This window comes from Pollachius pollachius (assembly GCF_949987615.1).
Source record: "Pollachius pollachius genome assembly, chromosome: 4".
Taxonomy (NCBI): Eukaryota; Metazoa; Chordata; class Actinopteri; order Gadiformes; family Gadidae; genus Pollachius; species Pollachius pollachius.
The window spans coordinates 34227762-34244181 of NC_136937.1; the positions used below are offsets into that span (position 1 = coordinate 34227762).

Below are 16420 nucleotides of genomic sequence, written 5' to 3' on the forward strand. Positions count from 1 at the left end.
ACAAGATGGCAGCACCATCACACATGATGAAAATGGGAGGCGGGCCCTCAAAACCATAGCCAATCAGAGCACGTACTACGTCATATAGGCCACGCCTACTCCGTATCTAAACAGGACATCAGGAACACTCTGTAGCTCATCCCCAATGATGACCAGCTTAGGGTCTCTCCAAGCGTGTATATAAAATTGCCCTCCTTTTGCTTTATAGTTACCATACTGAAACTTTACCAAATAAAGTGAGTTAAAAGTCATCCTGATTCGATTACCTTTTCTAAAAGAACACGACAACAGTAGAGAGGTCATTAAGGAGCAGGTAGGGGTTAGACAGTACAGAGACAGGTCATTAAGGAGCAGGTAGGGGTGAGACAGTACACAGATTGGTCATTAAGGAGCAGGTAGGGGTTAGACAGTAGACAGACAGGTCATTAAGGAGCAGGTAGGGGTTAGCAGTGTTGTGCCTGAACGCGTTCACTGAACGAAAGTTCATGAACTCGTTCATATTTTGGGCGAACGTGAACTGAACGTACTGTATTACTGCCTGATGAACGTTACTGTGAACTCGTTCATTCTGGTGTCAGTGAACGGCACGCTCACTCGGTTTAACTTCGTTCAATGGGGGGGTTATTTCTCTATCAACACGGTGGATGCGCGCGCAGATCACCGTGTTGTTTGACCGGTTGCCATGGTAATCCCGTGCGGTTCATTTGCAGTTGCGGTGTTGCCAGTTTACTGTTACATTAAACTGTAATCAGAAAAGGTGGTTATATGCTATAGACCCTATAGTATCTGTCATATAAAGGCTGGGATGAATTTCAAATTATAAATATGTACACTTTATTTTGAAAGTATAGACCAGCGCGATTCCCATTGAAACGAATGGCGCGGTGATTATTCTTCAAAACGAGAGCTGTTAAATTGTGGAAAATGAATTAAACTGTAATCAAACAAAGCGGTTATATGCTATAGACCCTAGAGTATCTGTGGTATAAAGGCTGAGACGAATTTCAAATTATAAATATGTACAATCCATAACGTTTGCTCTCTGGCTCATAGCTCAGCGGCGTAGAATATCTCATAGAATCATTGCTTGTTGGCCGGAAACGGAAAGGGGGGCTGTTCACGTTTGGTTGTAGTCTTTTCGCTCGGTTCTCCGTCTCATCAGTAGGGCTAGAACCGAGCGAAAAGACTACAATCAAACGTGAACACCCCCCCTTTCCGTTTCCGCCAACGAGCAATGAGTCTTCCAACAGAAATCAATGGGATTTACAAAATGCGCTAAATGTGGAATAAAACACGATAGAAACTGTATTTCGCTACGATACTTGATTCAACCCCTCTATATCATCCTAGACCACAAAGGGTGCTCAATGTTCAAAATACCGGAATAAACGAATAGCTCACAGCAACATTTGAAAAAAAGAACTATGAACTAGTTCATTTTTTGGAACTGTGAACTTAGTTCAAAATTTTGAATTATGAACGTTTAACTGAACTAGTTCATTTTAAAATTTGTGAACTGAACTTTGAACTAGTTCACGAAGAAAGTGAACTTTCCCAACACTGGGGGTTAGACAGTACAGAGACAGGTCATTAAGGAGCAGGTAGGGGTTAGACAGTACAGAGACAGGTCATTAAGGAGCAGGTAGGGGTTAGACAGTACAGAGACAGGTCATTAAGGAGCAGGTAGGGCTTAGACAGTACAGAGACAGGTCATTAAGGAGCAGGTAGGGGTTAGACAGTACAGAGACAGGTCATTAAGGATCAGGTAGGGGTTAGACAGTGAGACAGGTCACTAAGGAGCAGGTAGGGGTTAGACAGTACAGAGACAGGTCATTAAGGAGCAGGTAGGGGTGAGACAGTACACAGATTGGTCATTAAGGAGCAGGTAGGGGTTAGACAGTACAGAGACAGGTCATTAAGGAGCAGGTAGGGGTTAGACAGTACAGAGACAGGTCATTAAGGAGCAGGTAGGGGTTAGACAGTACAGAGACAGGTCATTAAGGAGCAGGTAGGGGTTAGACAGTACAGAGACAGGTCATTAAGGAGCAGGTAGGGGTTAGACAGTACAGAGACAGGTCATTAAGGAGCAGGTAGGGGTTAGACAGTACAGAGACAGGTCATTAAGGAGCATGTAGGGGTTAGACAGTACAGAGACGGGTCATTAAGGAGCAGGTAGGGGTTAGACAGTACAGAGACGGGTCATTAAGGAGCAGGTAGGGGTTAGACAGTACAGAGACAGGTCATTAAGGAGCAGGTAGGGGTTAGACAGTACAGAGACGGGTCATTAAGGAGCAGGTAGGGGTTAGACAGTACAGAGACAGGTCATTAAGGAGCAGGTAGGGGTTAGACAGTACAGAGACAGGTCATTAAGGAGCAGGTAGGGGTTAGACAGTACAGAGACAGGTCATTAAGGAGCAGGTAGGGGTTAGACAGTACAGAGACAGGTCATTAAGGAGCAGGTAGGGGTTAAGGGACGTCTTGCTGCCGCCAGGTTGGACTTCAGTCATTGGGGATCAAACACAGAACCTTTCAGCTGGGAATCAAGCACCCAGTTAATGTTAAATGACAGTTTTTCCTTCTTCTATTTTAGTATTTGTCGTGAATCTGAAGTGTACCTGGGTGACTTTAACGGTAGGCATCTTCTTTTTATTATACTATAGGCTACCTTATTTATATTATAATGATTAAAGAATTCACCCTGGTATGACTATTTAAATAACTTCCAATGTTGCAGACAAGTTTTGTGTCATTTGGAGACTGCTCACCCTATGCAAACGTTGTTTTGGAACACATACTTATACCATATTTTATGCAATAATATAGATAAATGTTCTTTGAGAATGTGTAATTCCTTAGATTTTCCATTGATTTCAAAGTGGCCAAAGTAACATGACATGGAGGCACTTCACTCCTTCTGGAGACAAAGAACAACACTTTATAAACTAAATAATCAGACAAACATTATAAGGTGAGTCCCACATATTGACCCCTAATCCTTAGTGAAGCTGTCCTGTCTGCAGGATTAATCTTTGTACCTCCTGTTGGAGGAAGAATTCAGCTTGAATCAACCAAATACATAACATGTAAAACACTTGCATTTGAACGAGTTCACACTGTTATTTGACTATTGTTGTCCATGTCTTCTAGGAATGGCCTCTGCTACTTCCTCGTCTGAGGAGGACTTCTGCTGTTCCATCTGTCTGGATGTGTTCAACAGCCCAGTCTCCACACCATGTGGTCACAACTTCTGTAGAACCTGTATTACAAAATTCTGGGATGACCAAGTCCGGTACAAATGTCCTATTTGCAACAAGCTGTTCCACACAAAACCTGATTTACAGGTCAATACATTCATATCAGGGATGGTGGATCGGTTTAGAAGATCTGTTCGAGTCAAAGAGCAGCCTTGTGTTGAACCCGGAGAAGTTCCCTGTGATGTCTGTACTGGGACCCAGCTGAAGGCTGTGAAGTCCTGCCTAATGTGTTTTACCTCCTACTGCCAAACCCACCTGGAGCCTCATCAGAGAGTCTCAGGCCTGAAGAAACATCTGCTGGTCGAGCCCATGGACCGTCTGGAGGACAGGGTGTGTAAGAAACACAACCGACTCCTGGAGCTCTTCTGCCAGACTGAACAGGTGTTTGTGTGTCAGTTCTGCACAGAGACGGACCATAAGTCCCATCCTGTTGTACCTCTTAAGGAGGAATATGAAGTGAAGACGGCCCAGCTGGGGAAGATAGAGGCTGAAGTTCAGCAGATGATCCAGGAGAGAAAACGAAAGATTAAGGAGATCAGAGACACAGTGGATCGCAGCAAAGCAGTCGCAGACAGAGAGATAGCCCATGGTGGGCAGGTCCTCACTGCTCTGAAGCGCTCTGTTGAAAAGTGCCAGGATGATCACAACAAAACGGTTAAAGAGAAACTGAAATCCACAGAGAAAGAAGCTGAAGGCCTCATCAAAGAGCTTATGCAGGAAATAGAAGATCTGACCAATAGAAGCTCAGATGTGAAGCAACTCTCACACACTGAGGACCACCTCCACCTCCTCCAGAGCTTCAGATCCCTGAAGGATCCTCCACCCACCAGGGACTGGACGACGGTGGAGGTCCGTCCTCCGTCCTACGTAGGGACCTTGAGGAGAGCCCTGGATCAGCTGGAGGAGACATTGAACATGGAGATGAAGAACGTGCCTGTCCTCAAACCAGATGTAAAGAAGTGTAAGTGTGTTTAGTTCGATTCATCTCAGGCTCGTCTAATTCGGTGGCACAGGTATGATACGGTAAACAAGACCACACCGGCTCATTACCGCCAAAACGCCCACTCTATGTCTAATAGTGTGTGTGTTTGTGTGTGTGCGTGTGTGTGTGTCTGTGTTTGTGTGTGTCTGTGTGTGCGTGCGTGCGTGCATTTGTGTGTGTGTGTGTTTGTTCTGACAAATGTACTTATTGTAACAAATGCACTTATTGTAAGTCGCTTTGGATAAAAGCGTCTGCTAAATGCCCTAAATGTAAATGTAAATATTCATTTTAGTGAGCAATCAAATCCAAAATCTATACCACTTTAACATCGCCATTAAAGGTCCAATGGCATGAAAATCACACTTTATGAGGTTTTCTAACATTAATATGAGTTCCCCTAGCCTGCCTATGGTCCCCAAGTTGCTAAAACTTGCGTTCGGTGTATAACAGGCACTAGGTATCCTGCTCGCCTTTGAAAAAATGGAAGCTCAGGCGTTCTGATTTGGAATGTGGCCCCATATGCCGTCATAAGGGGTCAAGCTACCTTCCCCTTTCTCTGCCTGGCTCGCCCAGAGAATTTGGCCCACCAACAAGACAATGAGCTACGACCGTGCAGTGCCACGTGTGTGTATGTGACTACACACACTAACACAAGTGTTCTTACTTCTTTGTTATTTGGATAACCGTTCTGCTGTTGGTGTTATGGCACATAACACGTCGGTTCTCTGACGTCTCTGGCCACCGCCTCTGGCCACCGCCTCCTGCAGCTCCGAGGCGGTGGTCCCTCGGCAGCAGGAAGCGGGGCTCAAGCCAGACATTTGCGGACAACAATCCCTTTCTCCTCCATGTCGTGGTTCATGTACTTCAGGGAGGCAAAGCCAAATTTCCTTTCCCCCAATTCATTCCCAACAATGGCTGAGATAACCCCCTCTACGATACTCGTTGTGGAAATACCAGAGATGAGTCTGACCTGTTATGCGCCATAACACCAACAGCAGAACGGTTATCCAAAAAACACGGGAGTGTACAACACTTGCGTTACAGTTCTGGAGCTCTTTATCTAAATATTATCATATAATACATCGATATTGATATCATATAATACATATTATCACGGCCAAAAGATGTGTGCGCCTCCAGGCGATATTATGAATCACGACTTTGTCGGGTTCTCCGCCGTCTCTGGTTCTTCCACTTCCACATCAATCTGAGGTAGACTGAACGGTGCGCTGCCCGCTGCCGGGCGGTGGTGCTTCGCTGCGGTGGTGCCTCGCGGCAACCGGCGGCAGGCAACATGTTGCAGTTCATGTTCTTCAGGGAGTCAAAGCCAAAGTTCCTTTCCCCCAATTCCATCTCAACCATGGCTGAGATAACCCCAACTACAGTCTTGTTGTGGAAATACAAGAGACGTCAAAGAACCGACGTGTTATGCGCCATAAAACCAACAGCAAACACTTGCGTTACAGTGTGTGTAATCACGCACACACACACACACACACACACACACACACACACACACACACGGTGCTCGTACGGTCGTGTCTCATTGGCGGGCCAAATTCTCTGGGCAGGCAAGGCAGAGAAAGGAGTGGAGCATATATCCTTTATGACGACATATGGGACCACATTCCAAATCAGCACGCTTGAGCCTCAGTTTTTTCAAAGGCGAGCAGAACACCTAGTGTTCGTTTTACACTGAACGGAAGTTTTAGCCACTGGGGGATGATAGGCAGGCTAGGGGAACTCATATTTATGTTAGAAAGTGAGATTTTCATGCCATGGGACCTTTTAAAGCATCCATAAAATAGCATGCCGTGGGACCTTTCAAACAAAACCAATCATCTACATAAAACAGGTATGAAATCCTATATTTTATGTCTCCCTAAAACACTATGAACGTTCCACTCTGCTCCAAACGCAGGTGGCGTTATTTCAGTGACGTGGAAACACAGAAACACAAACCCAAATCAATTATTCATTTTGTTAGCTGTGAGCAGTGATGCCAGTAACGCGTTACTTAGTAACGTGTCACTGGCCTCGGACAACTTTTTTCAGTAACGAGTAATCTACCACGTTACTATTTCCAAACCAGTAATCAGATTAAAGTTTTTTTTTTTAAACATATATTTATTCAGAATTTTGTTCATTTTACAGACAAACAATACAAGACAACACAACAAGGCACATATAATGCAATTTGTTCTCACATATAGCACATATAATAGATGTTCTTGTCACAGTAGACAGTGTGTTACAGTCATTGAAATTACATCTGCTAACTTACATTGTTTACAGGGGAGAACAAATGAAAACAAAACAAAACAAAAAAAAATACTCAATCCGTCTTATCATCCAACCAACCATCAACATCCATGTTGTTATTTTCAAGGAAGTTGTAGAAAATGTTCCATACTTCCCAAAACTTGTCAAGTCTATTTTTTGTTGTGTAACTTATCTTTTCCAAAGCTAAGTAAGAAGTCATTCCCTTCAACCATTGTGATGTGGCACAGGGTGTATCTGATTTCCATGAGAGAGCAATACATCGTTTGGCTTCCAGAAAACAAATATTCAGAAGAGACCTAATTTTTTTAGAGGTAGTGAAGTCTTCTGGATAGATATTCAATAGGCACAATTTAGGACTAAGAGGCACTTTCCTGCCACTGATTTGGCTAGCAAGGTCCACCACCTTACTCCAAAAAGAAAGTGTCTTTTGACATTCCCACATACAATGAAATAAGGTACCTTTTTGGTCTTTACATTTGAAGCAGGTATCAGGTATGTTAGGGTTAAAGTGGTGCAATTTAGTTTGGAGTTTGTATTTACGGATTGGGTCTGAGCTAGAAAACATGCCTTTGACCATTCCTCCTCAGTTACATTATCCTGCAAGTCCCTCCGCCATGCTTGAAGTGAGCGCTGTGATGATTCTTTAGACTTGCTTACAAAAAGCTCATAGAGTAATGAAACTTGTCCCCTAGAATGTAAAAACTTCAAAGTGTAATCTTCTAGAGTGGATAGGGGGGGAAGCTTCAAATCATTGCTCTGTCTGGAAAGGATGAAGCTTCTAAATTGTAAATATTTAAAAAAATGTTTTGCAGGAATCCCATATTTTGATTTAAGCTCTTCGAATGACATGAGAACCAAGTTTTCATTGTAAAGGTCAGCAACCTTAGCTATACCCTGGGCTGCCCATATTTTAAACCCTGGGTCTGCTCTACCAGGTTGGAAGTCATCATTACCAAAAATTGGAGAGAACCGAGATAGTTTAGCTGTTTCTCCTAGGTATGCAAGAGATTTGTGCCAAACCATTAATGTATTTTTGAGAAAAGGATTTTTAGTATGTTTGATTAGTTTATGTTTTTTAGCAGAGAAGATGTACAGGTTTAAAGGTATGTTTGTTAAATGTGCTTCTATTGAAACCCAAGCTGGAGGGTGGTTTCTCTCAAAATAAAACATTGCTGCTCTGATTTGAGCTGCCCAGTAATACCACTCAAGATTTGGTAGTTGTAAACCACCTCTATCATATGGTAAATACAACAGGGAAAGCCTGAGCCTGGGACGCTTGTTGTTCCATATAAAGTTAGAGAAAAGCTTTTTAAGAAAATTAAAGAGTGAGGGTGGAGGAGCAAGTGGAATAGATTGAAAGAGATAAAGAAACTTCGGTAAAATTGACATTTTCAATACATTTATACGCCCAATCATAGAAATGGGTAGATTTGTCCATCTATTTATAAGTTGGGTGACCTTATCTGTTAAGGTATTGTAGTTATTAGGAACAATTTTGTCAGTGGTAGGGGCAATCTTAACACCCAGGTATGTGAAGCCATTTAGTGAAACCGTAAAAGGAGTAGGAATTGGGGGGTGTAGTCGTTCCCTTTCATTCAAGAATAATATTACAGATTTCGAGTAATTAATTTTGTATCCCGCAAAGGTGCCAAAAAAGTTAATTTGGTCCAATAAAGCTGGTAAAGTCTGTTTCAAATTAGAGCAAAACAAAATGACATCATCAGCATACAGTGCTATGCGATGTTCCGTATCTCCTATCCTTATGCCTTTAAAACTAGTATGGTTGCGAATTGCCATGGCCAGCGGTTCAATTGCCAGGGTAAATAACAGTGGAGACAGGGGGCAGCCTTGTCTTGTGCCCCTGTACAACTTAAAGGGTGCTGAAGATAGCCCATTTGTTAAAACTACAGCCTGGGGGTCAGCATAAAGTAGTCTGATCCAACAGAGAAATTTCTTCTTTATGCCAAATCTTTGAAGAACCTCAAACAGGAAGTGCCACTCCACCTTGTCAAAGGCCTTCTCGGCATCCAATGACAAAATAGCAGTGTCCATACACCCTGAATTTTCAAACAAAATATTAAGAACTCGTCTTATATTATGAAAACCCTGTCGTCCCTGAACAAAGCCGTTTTGATCAGAGTGCACCATTTGTGGTAGAAGTGTATCTAACCGTCTGGCTAATGCTTTGCAGAGAATTTTGAGATCGTTATTAAGAAGTGATATTGGTCTATACGATCCACAAAGGTTAGATGCTTTACCTGGTTTTAACAATAGTGTGATTACCGCCATATTTAGAGAAGGGGGAAAGGACCCACTATCTAAGGACTCTTTATACATTTCAAGTAAAGGTGGCAGTAGCGTTTCCTGAAAAGCTTTATAGATTTCAATGGGAATCGAATCCTCGCCAGGCGTCTTACCCCCCTTCATACTCCCAGTGGCTGCAGATAATTCCTCAATGGTTAAGTCTAGGTCTGAATCATCCAGGAAGTTTTCTTCAAGAGGCTTGATGTTCAATGAATCCAAAAAGTATTTTTGTTTTTGCAAGGCTGAGGCTGAAGAGTCTGTGCTGTATAAGTTCTCGTAAAAACCTTTAAAAGCTTTATTAATTTCTTTAAGGTCACTAGTCTCCAACCCATCATCTAGCTGAATAGTATTTATTGTTCTTTCAGATTCTGATTGTTTAATACGCCAAGCTAAGAGTTTACTAGCCTTTTCCCCTTGCTCATAATAGGACTGTTTCAATTTCAGCAGGCTTTTAGTTGCCTTATTGACAGATAAAACATTATACTTAGCTCTAAATTCATTAAGTTCTCTAAAGGACTGTTGGGAAGGATTTTTGAAGTGTTTTGATTCAGTTTCTTTTATCTTTTTTTCTAACTGTTGCATCTCCAGCCTCCAAGATTTTTGTTTATAACTTGTATAACTTATCATATGTCCTCTCAGGAAGGCTTTAAATGCTTCCCACCGTATAGCAGCTGATGTTTGAGTTGTGTTATTTACAAAGTAATCATCAATTTGTGCCCCAATAAACTTCATAAATTCTGGATCCTTCAGCCAAAATGACTGAAGGCGCCACCCCATGGAGAAATTCAGTGACTTTGGCATGTTTAGTCTAAATGAAACTGAAGCATGGTCTGAAATTACAATGCTGTCGTACCAGCTTCTTGTGATTGTTGACATCAAGGAAGCAGAGACCAAAAAGTAGTCAAGTCTGGAGAATGTCTGGCAGGTGGCAGAATAACATGAGAAGGTTGACTGATTAGGATAGTCTCTTCTCCATATGTCAGTTAAATTAAATTCTTTTATATATTGTAATAACTCCTTTCGTGTCTGGGCATGGGAGGTATCTATCCCCGTGGATCTATCAATCTCTGGTTGGAGAGTGCAATTAAAATCTCCACCTATTATGAAACTACCAGACAAATCAGCCAGGGACAAAAACAGATTTCTGAAAAAAGACGGGTTGTCATCATTGGGTCCATATAAGTTTACCAGATTTAACCTAATTGAGAGTATTTCACATTGAATAATAATGTATCTCCCATATCGGTCTTCATCCACATTAATGAGATGAAAGGGTAGGGAGTTATGTATCAGAATGATTACCCCACGTGAGCGAGATGAAGCAGAAAAAACTCGACCTGGCCACCTCCTCCTCACTTTTACTACATCTTCAGGTGTTAAATGTGTCTCCTGCAGAAAGACTATCTTAGCTTTTAGTTGTTTAATCCTACTCATTACTTGCTTAAGCTTGACAAGTTTGTTTAGACCTCTTACATTCCAAGAGGTGAACTGGAGTTCAAATGACATGATATAATACTACATTGTATGTGCGGGTTGGAATTGAGTATACAATACAGAGAAAACTTAATTAATACAAATGAAAATAAAAATATGTGCCTTAAGACGTAGACGTAAACACAATAGGGTGTACTTCCCCAAACGAAGTACACGCTTCCCTCCCCTAGATCACACTTCCAATAGACCCCTGAACAGAGTCTGACTATGGAACTAAGCTGGTCCACCCACATGTCGAGGAACAGCATGCTCAGCGATCATGTTGGAGCTCCATGCAAAATATTAAAAGTTAACTTATTGTGTATTGCAATCAGAAATAACCACTTTGCAGCAAAACATTAGACTTAAATTAACAGTCTTAAACAGTCCAGGAAAAGCTTATCGCGCCCGTATTGCGGCTGCATTCTTTAAACAGTCCAGGAAGAATTCAGTTACCTGTATTGTGTCAGCACTAAACACGTTAGCTTTCTCACCACCCAGCGTTGCCTAGCTTTGGGACTTTAATTCCTGCACAAAAGCCTCCGCTTCAGATGCAGTGTCGAACGTGTGCCGTCTTCCCTTGATGGTCACCAGAAGTGTAGCTGGGTGAATTATTCCGTAACGCAGGTCATGGATAGAAAGGGAGGCTAGTTCTTTCTTTGCTGAATCAAAGACTTTTCTACGTTTTAGCAGATCCGCCGACACGTCGGGAAAAAACATGACATTCTTATCGTCGACAAGTATCTTTCCCTTGCTTCTGGCCGCTTTCATCACTCGAACCTTGTCGGCGTAGTTCAGAAACTTCATCACCACCACTCTAGGGCGTGTAGCGGTTGGTTGGCTTCCATCTTTACTGTTGAGTCTACCAACTCGGTGTGCTCTTTCTATAAGCAATGGCCCAGTAAAGTTCATTTCACCAAGAGCTTTAGGAATCCACTTTTCCAAAAAGTTACGCACGTCACCTCCTTCGGTTAACTCAGGCAGACCCACCAACCGCACATTCGAGCGGCGTGCTCGGTTTTCCAAGTCATCCACCTTTAGCACAAGCTCCTCCATAGCTGCTTTCATGGTGGTGGTCTGTGTTTTCAGAGATGTTAGGTCATCTTCATTGGCGCCAATTCGGTCTTCAGCTTCGGTCAGTCGGCCAGTCAATGACTTTAATTCGCCTTGCACTCCCTGAATAGCGCCCAATAGCCCATCAAACCTCGACACAAAATCTTCTTTCATTGTCTGGATAGCGTTGAGAATTAGACCAGGGCTAATTGTGTCGTCGTCGCTAGTATTGGAACTAGTTAGCATCGTCGGGCTGGAAGAATCATCGGTTGATTTAGTAGATTTTGAAGTCTTTGGCTGCAGTTTCGGTGGCATTATGGCTGTTTGCTGTGTTTTTGGATCAGTAGTAACTGTTTGGTAATTCTTAGTGGCTTCCTGATTATTTTTCTATGAATTGTGCATGGGAGCTCTCTTTCACACGTCTGCCTAGCAGCGCGCCATAACCGGAAGTCCAATCAGATTAAAGTTACTCATCAAAGTCCCTGTGCGCTACTATTTCTAAATTTTTTTACCGGATTTTTATCACCGATTGGCGTTGAGAGCGATGGAGTGGTGTGTGTGTCTATCTGTCTGTCTGCCTGTCTGTGTGAGAGTGTGTGTGCGTGTGAAGGGTAAGTCTCCAAAGCCATCAATCTATCAGAGGCGAGTGTCGACCTTGACTCTCCAGAGTCCGCGCCACCAGTTGTTATTAGCGGCGGAATTAGTCGCGCGGTGCTGTGTGTGTGTGTGTGTGTGTGTGTGTGTGTGTGTGTGTGTGTGTGTGTGTGTGGAGCTGCGTCCGGTGATTTCCCCGTAAAGCACGCCGTGATATTTTGCCTAAGCATCAAAAGTTGGCGGAAGCGGTTGAAAGCCGTGTGTCAGTGCGTGCACCCAGGGCCGGAGCACCACATTCTGGGCCCTGTATACAAGAGGTACTGATGGGCCCCCTGAATTCCCCCTACCAGCCCCCTGCGCAGAATTGTTGACCGGGGTTGAAGACCAGTTGTTGACCGGGGGAGAACAATTGTTGACAGGGGGGGGGGAAGCAAAAGGTTAGTTATTGACAAAACCGGTTGTAATTTTCATTTTGAGGCGGCAGGGGGTGTTGTCACAGCTAAATGTAACTCATAAAGTAAATTGTAATCTAACTTAGTTACTTTTAAAATCAAGTAATCAGTAAAGTAACTAAGTGACTATTTTAAGGAGTAACTAGTAATCAGTAATCAGATTACTTTTTCAAGGTAACTGTGGCAACACTGGCTGTGAGAGAGAGGGGAGGATCAAAATAAAACATGAATGTCTTCCCAACCAAGGACTTCCTATTGAACTTGATCCCTCTTCTTGGGTTTCCTCACCAGTCTCTCCACCCACTAACCTCATGAGGAGTTCCCAGGATCAGCTGGAGGAGACACTGAACATGGAGATGAAGAATCTGCCTGAACTTAGATCAACTCTGAAGAAGTGTAAGTATATGATTATATGTTTGGTTTAGGGCTGTCAAATGTACATTCACTATTCCAATATTCTTAAACTATATGTATATATTTAACATGTAAAATGTTTCTCCTGAAGACAACGTGGTGAGTGCTGCAGTGTAAAGTGAGTTCGCAAACGATTAATAAAGCTACGTAGCTTTAGACATAAAGAAAAGCTAGAAAAATCTAGTAAAAGTAGAAGAGTTAAAACAGATAGCTGAACTAAAGTGATGAAGCTTGAAATGTTTGAGTCAAGTCAGTGGAATGGTTAAGTAAGGGGTATGAAGTGTGTGTGTGTGTGTGTGTGTGCGTCATCACTACATTCAATTATAAGTCATAAAAGTAGGCTCTAAAGCACACAGACACTGACAGATCTGTTAATGGTGGTTTAATGTGATCAAACACGACTTAATAATGACACAAGTAAGATGCTATCATTTGTGGTTGTAGTTTGACAATTTGACTGAACAATGAGAGCTTGAACGTGGCGCCGCCATACAGCAACGTTATAACTTCATCACAGAGCCATTATCACCAATTATATTAAACACAGAACAAGACCTAAAATACATTTATTTTTCATATATACACTATTTGTGTGTCTACATACACACACACACACACACACACACACACACACACACACACACACACACACACACACACACACACACACACACACACACATATGTATGTAACCCAGGCCGTGCGAGCTCACGCCACTCCACACCCGGACTCTGCGTTGTGTTTGGTGTAGGTGTTGGGGGGGGTGCGGAAGGAGGGACACACGGATGGTTTTCTTGATTTATGGCTCGGACCACGCCGCCGTTTATTTCTCTCATTCACAGCTCAAACGTTCAACCTTACGGCAGAGAAGCAAACAACTGACATAAGTATAAAAAAGAAAAGAAAGAAGAGAAGGATTCACCTACGGCTAGCATTCTACCACAAAACATACGGATAAAACATAAGTACTTTACATTTACACAGAGCACCGTTTATGCAGCTTACCTTACGGCAGAGAAACAAACAACTGACAAAAATGGCGCTTGCGCGGGCGAATCCCTGCAACAAAACGGTGGCCTGTAAGGCCAAAAGGCCACAATCGCTAAACCGCTGAGGACCAACAACAACACAACAGCGCTATCCATGGTCGCGAAAAGGCAACTACCACACACACACACACACACACACACACACACACACACACACACACACACACACACACACACACACACACACACACACACACACACACAGTAGCGGGCTGCAGTGGGTGTGGGGTTTCCACGAACTCACACTGGACCTAAACACAGCCAACAGATACTTCTCTCTGTCTAAGGAAGTTGAATAGATATAACGACACAACACACAGAGCAGTGGGGTATACTACGAACCTCGCTGAACATATCCAGGCTTTCTTGGGAAAGCCTGGATCGACAGAGACGAGTTAAATGGTACTATGAAGCTCACTTAGGATTCGATTAGTCGAGCCAGGTTTTCCGTTTTAGGTTCAATGCGCGTTCACGTGAAAGGGGCGTTTATCGTTTCATTTTACTCACCTTTACAAACTAGATAGATCAAGCAGTCTATATAAATTCGCATAAGTGAAAATATTATGCATGTTGTCTATAAAATAACTATTAAAAATGCTGAATTATTCGCCCTTAATCCCAATAGATTGATGATGATTTCAAAATGCATAAGCAACGTCCAACCTGCCTTATTCTATAATTTAGAGACTTCACCTTAAATACACCCTGTATTGTAAGAAATGTATCGCATATGTTTTCGACCGCTGAGAGGTAGCGGCGGTGGCATAATGGATTAGTATAAATCCCGAACGCCAACGACCAGGGTTCAAATCTCGCCGGTTTACATCATGCCTTTTACCCCCATAGATGTGGTGTCAGCACGGCCTTGAAATATGGGTTCAAGTTTAAAATAAGCACAAAAATATATATCACCTTTAGTGAATAAGTATTCAATATGCATGAGAATTGGGACTTTTAAGCTTCACATAAATGCGCGTCACTTGGGAGTCGAGCCCTCTGCGCAGAAATTCAAGACCGACGCGCTTCCTCCACTCTACCGCTCTCTCACGGGGACACAATATGCAACAGTAAGCATTGTCTACATAACGTCCAACAAGGACGATCAAATAGGGAATACCCTCTGATGGGAACCCGTATCTCTCATCAAGAATATTCTCAGGCAATGCTTAGGGACCGGTCCCGAAAGAGCCTCTGTCGGAGAGACCCCTGTACGATACGGGCTCCGAGGTCCACGGGAACACCCATAAATGGTGACACCATTGTCAAAGGAGGGGCTAGGAAGCTGCGCGTCGCTTTAAGTAGCCGATCTCCTGATAGATTTAGCTGAAAACCTGCTCCCGACCAGGTTTTGTTGAGAGTATAAGTCACCATGGTGAGACAGCGACGCTAAAAGAGATCGACTTTCATGTCCCAGCTAACCCAGGCTTTGAGCCCAACATACCTCGCTAACCCACTAATCGAGGTTCGTAGTACAGGCCCCAGTTCAAAGGGATGGTTTATTTACCTAGTAAACTAAACCCCCAGGTGGGAAAAGGGTCATCCAGCTCCTCTAGGATACTGTCCGTAATCAGTCCAACACTTTCCACCTACCTCTTTCTCGTCGGCCGTACAGCAACTCCAGACGATCACACAGCTCCTGTCTGTAGTTCGCTAGCCCTCCAAGATCACACATCCCCTGTCTGTAGTATCTTAGCCCTTTTGAGCCCAAACACCCCTGCTTAATGATCCCCAGGCATGCGTCGTTAAGGGAAGGAAGTCCATGTATGGCCTGGGGGTGGAGCCAGCAGGTTCCCAGACATACCCTCACTCTTCCCTGCAGTCTGCCACAATATATATATTAGGGCTGTCAAACTATTTATTAATTTAATTGAGATTAATCGCAAAGTGAGCCGATGAGTTAACTCGCGATTAATCACACTTTTAAAATTCAATTTTCAAACACTCCAATTGAAAGGAAATGAGATTATCAAATGAAATGACACATTATCATTCATATCAAATGTACTTAATAACCAAAAACTTGACCAAGTGATCTTGAGGGAGTTATATTGACTGAAACTATGAAACTTCCGGAACACCACAGATTTGGGAATTGTAATAAGGCAGTCGATTACTGCAAGTGTAATTGAATTAGTAGGTAATAGTAGGTAGAACTGATATGAATGTTGACATTCTGTGGGCAAAACCTTTCAATATCAAAGTGAAAAAAAGGAAAAGGAAAAAAAGGAGAACACAGGTTAATGCGTCAATTTTTATTAATAGTGTTAAAATAAGATTGCGTTAACGCGATCAACTCGTTAACTCTCCCAGACCTAATTTATAGTATATATGTATGTGTACATATCTATATATATATAGTATGCATGTATGAGTACATGTCTAATTATATATAGTATGTGTGGGCCGGTTCATGGTTCATCAGTTAATCTCCAGCCTGTATGTGAGCTCACCTTGTTCGGTCTGTTTACACAGGTGTCCCTTTGAAGGTTGAGTGATGTGTATTGGGAAAACCAAAAGTTGAATATCTTGGAAGATTTACAAATATTGCTTAGATATTGCATG

At 42.7% G+C, this 16420-nt stretch overlaps 2 protein-coding genes across 23 annotated transcripts in view; both read left to right on the top strand.

Moving 5' to 3' along the window:
* Positions 1 to 16420, top strand: part of LOC307074772 (NACHT, LRR and PYD domains-containing protein 3-like) — a 408596-nt gene that overhangs the window by 336799 nt on the left and 55377 nt on the right. The gene's annotated exons all lie outside the window — the stretch shown is intronic.
* LOC307074776 (tripartite motif-containing protein 16-like) overlaps positions 1 to 16420 on the top strand; it is a 33259-nt gene that overhangs the window by 14786 nt on the left and 2053 nt on the right. For 4 of the 7 annotated variants that reach the window (XM_079735115.1, XM_079735116.1, XM_079735117.1 and 1 more), the window contains 3 exons: positions 2591 to 2631; positions 3148 to 4215; positions 12687 to 12791. In XM_079735115.1, coding sequence (XP_079591241.1) covers positions 3150 to 4215; positions 12687 to 12791 — 1171 coding nt within the window. In that variant the 5' untranslated portion in view covers positions 2591 to 2631; positions 3148 to 3149. Of the gene's footprint in view, positions 1 to 2590; positions 2632 to 2876; positions 2969 to 3147; positions 4216 to 12686; positions 12792 to 16420 lie in introns of all 7 variants that reach the window. The other 3 variants (XM_079735118.1, XM_079735120.1, XM_079735119.1) reach the window with 1 other exon arrangement.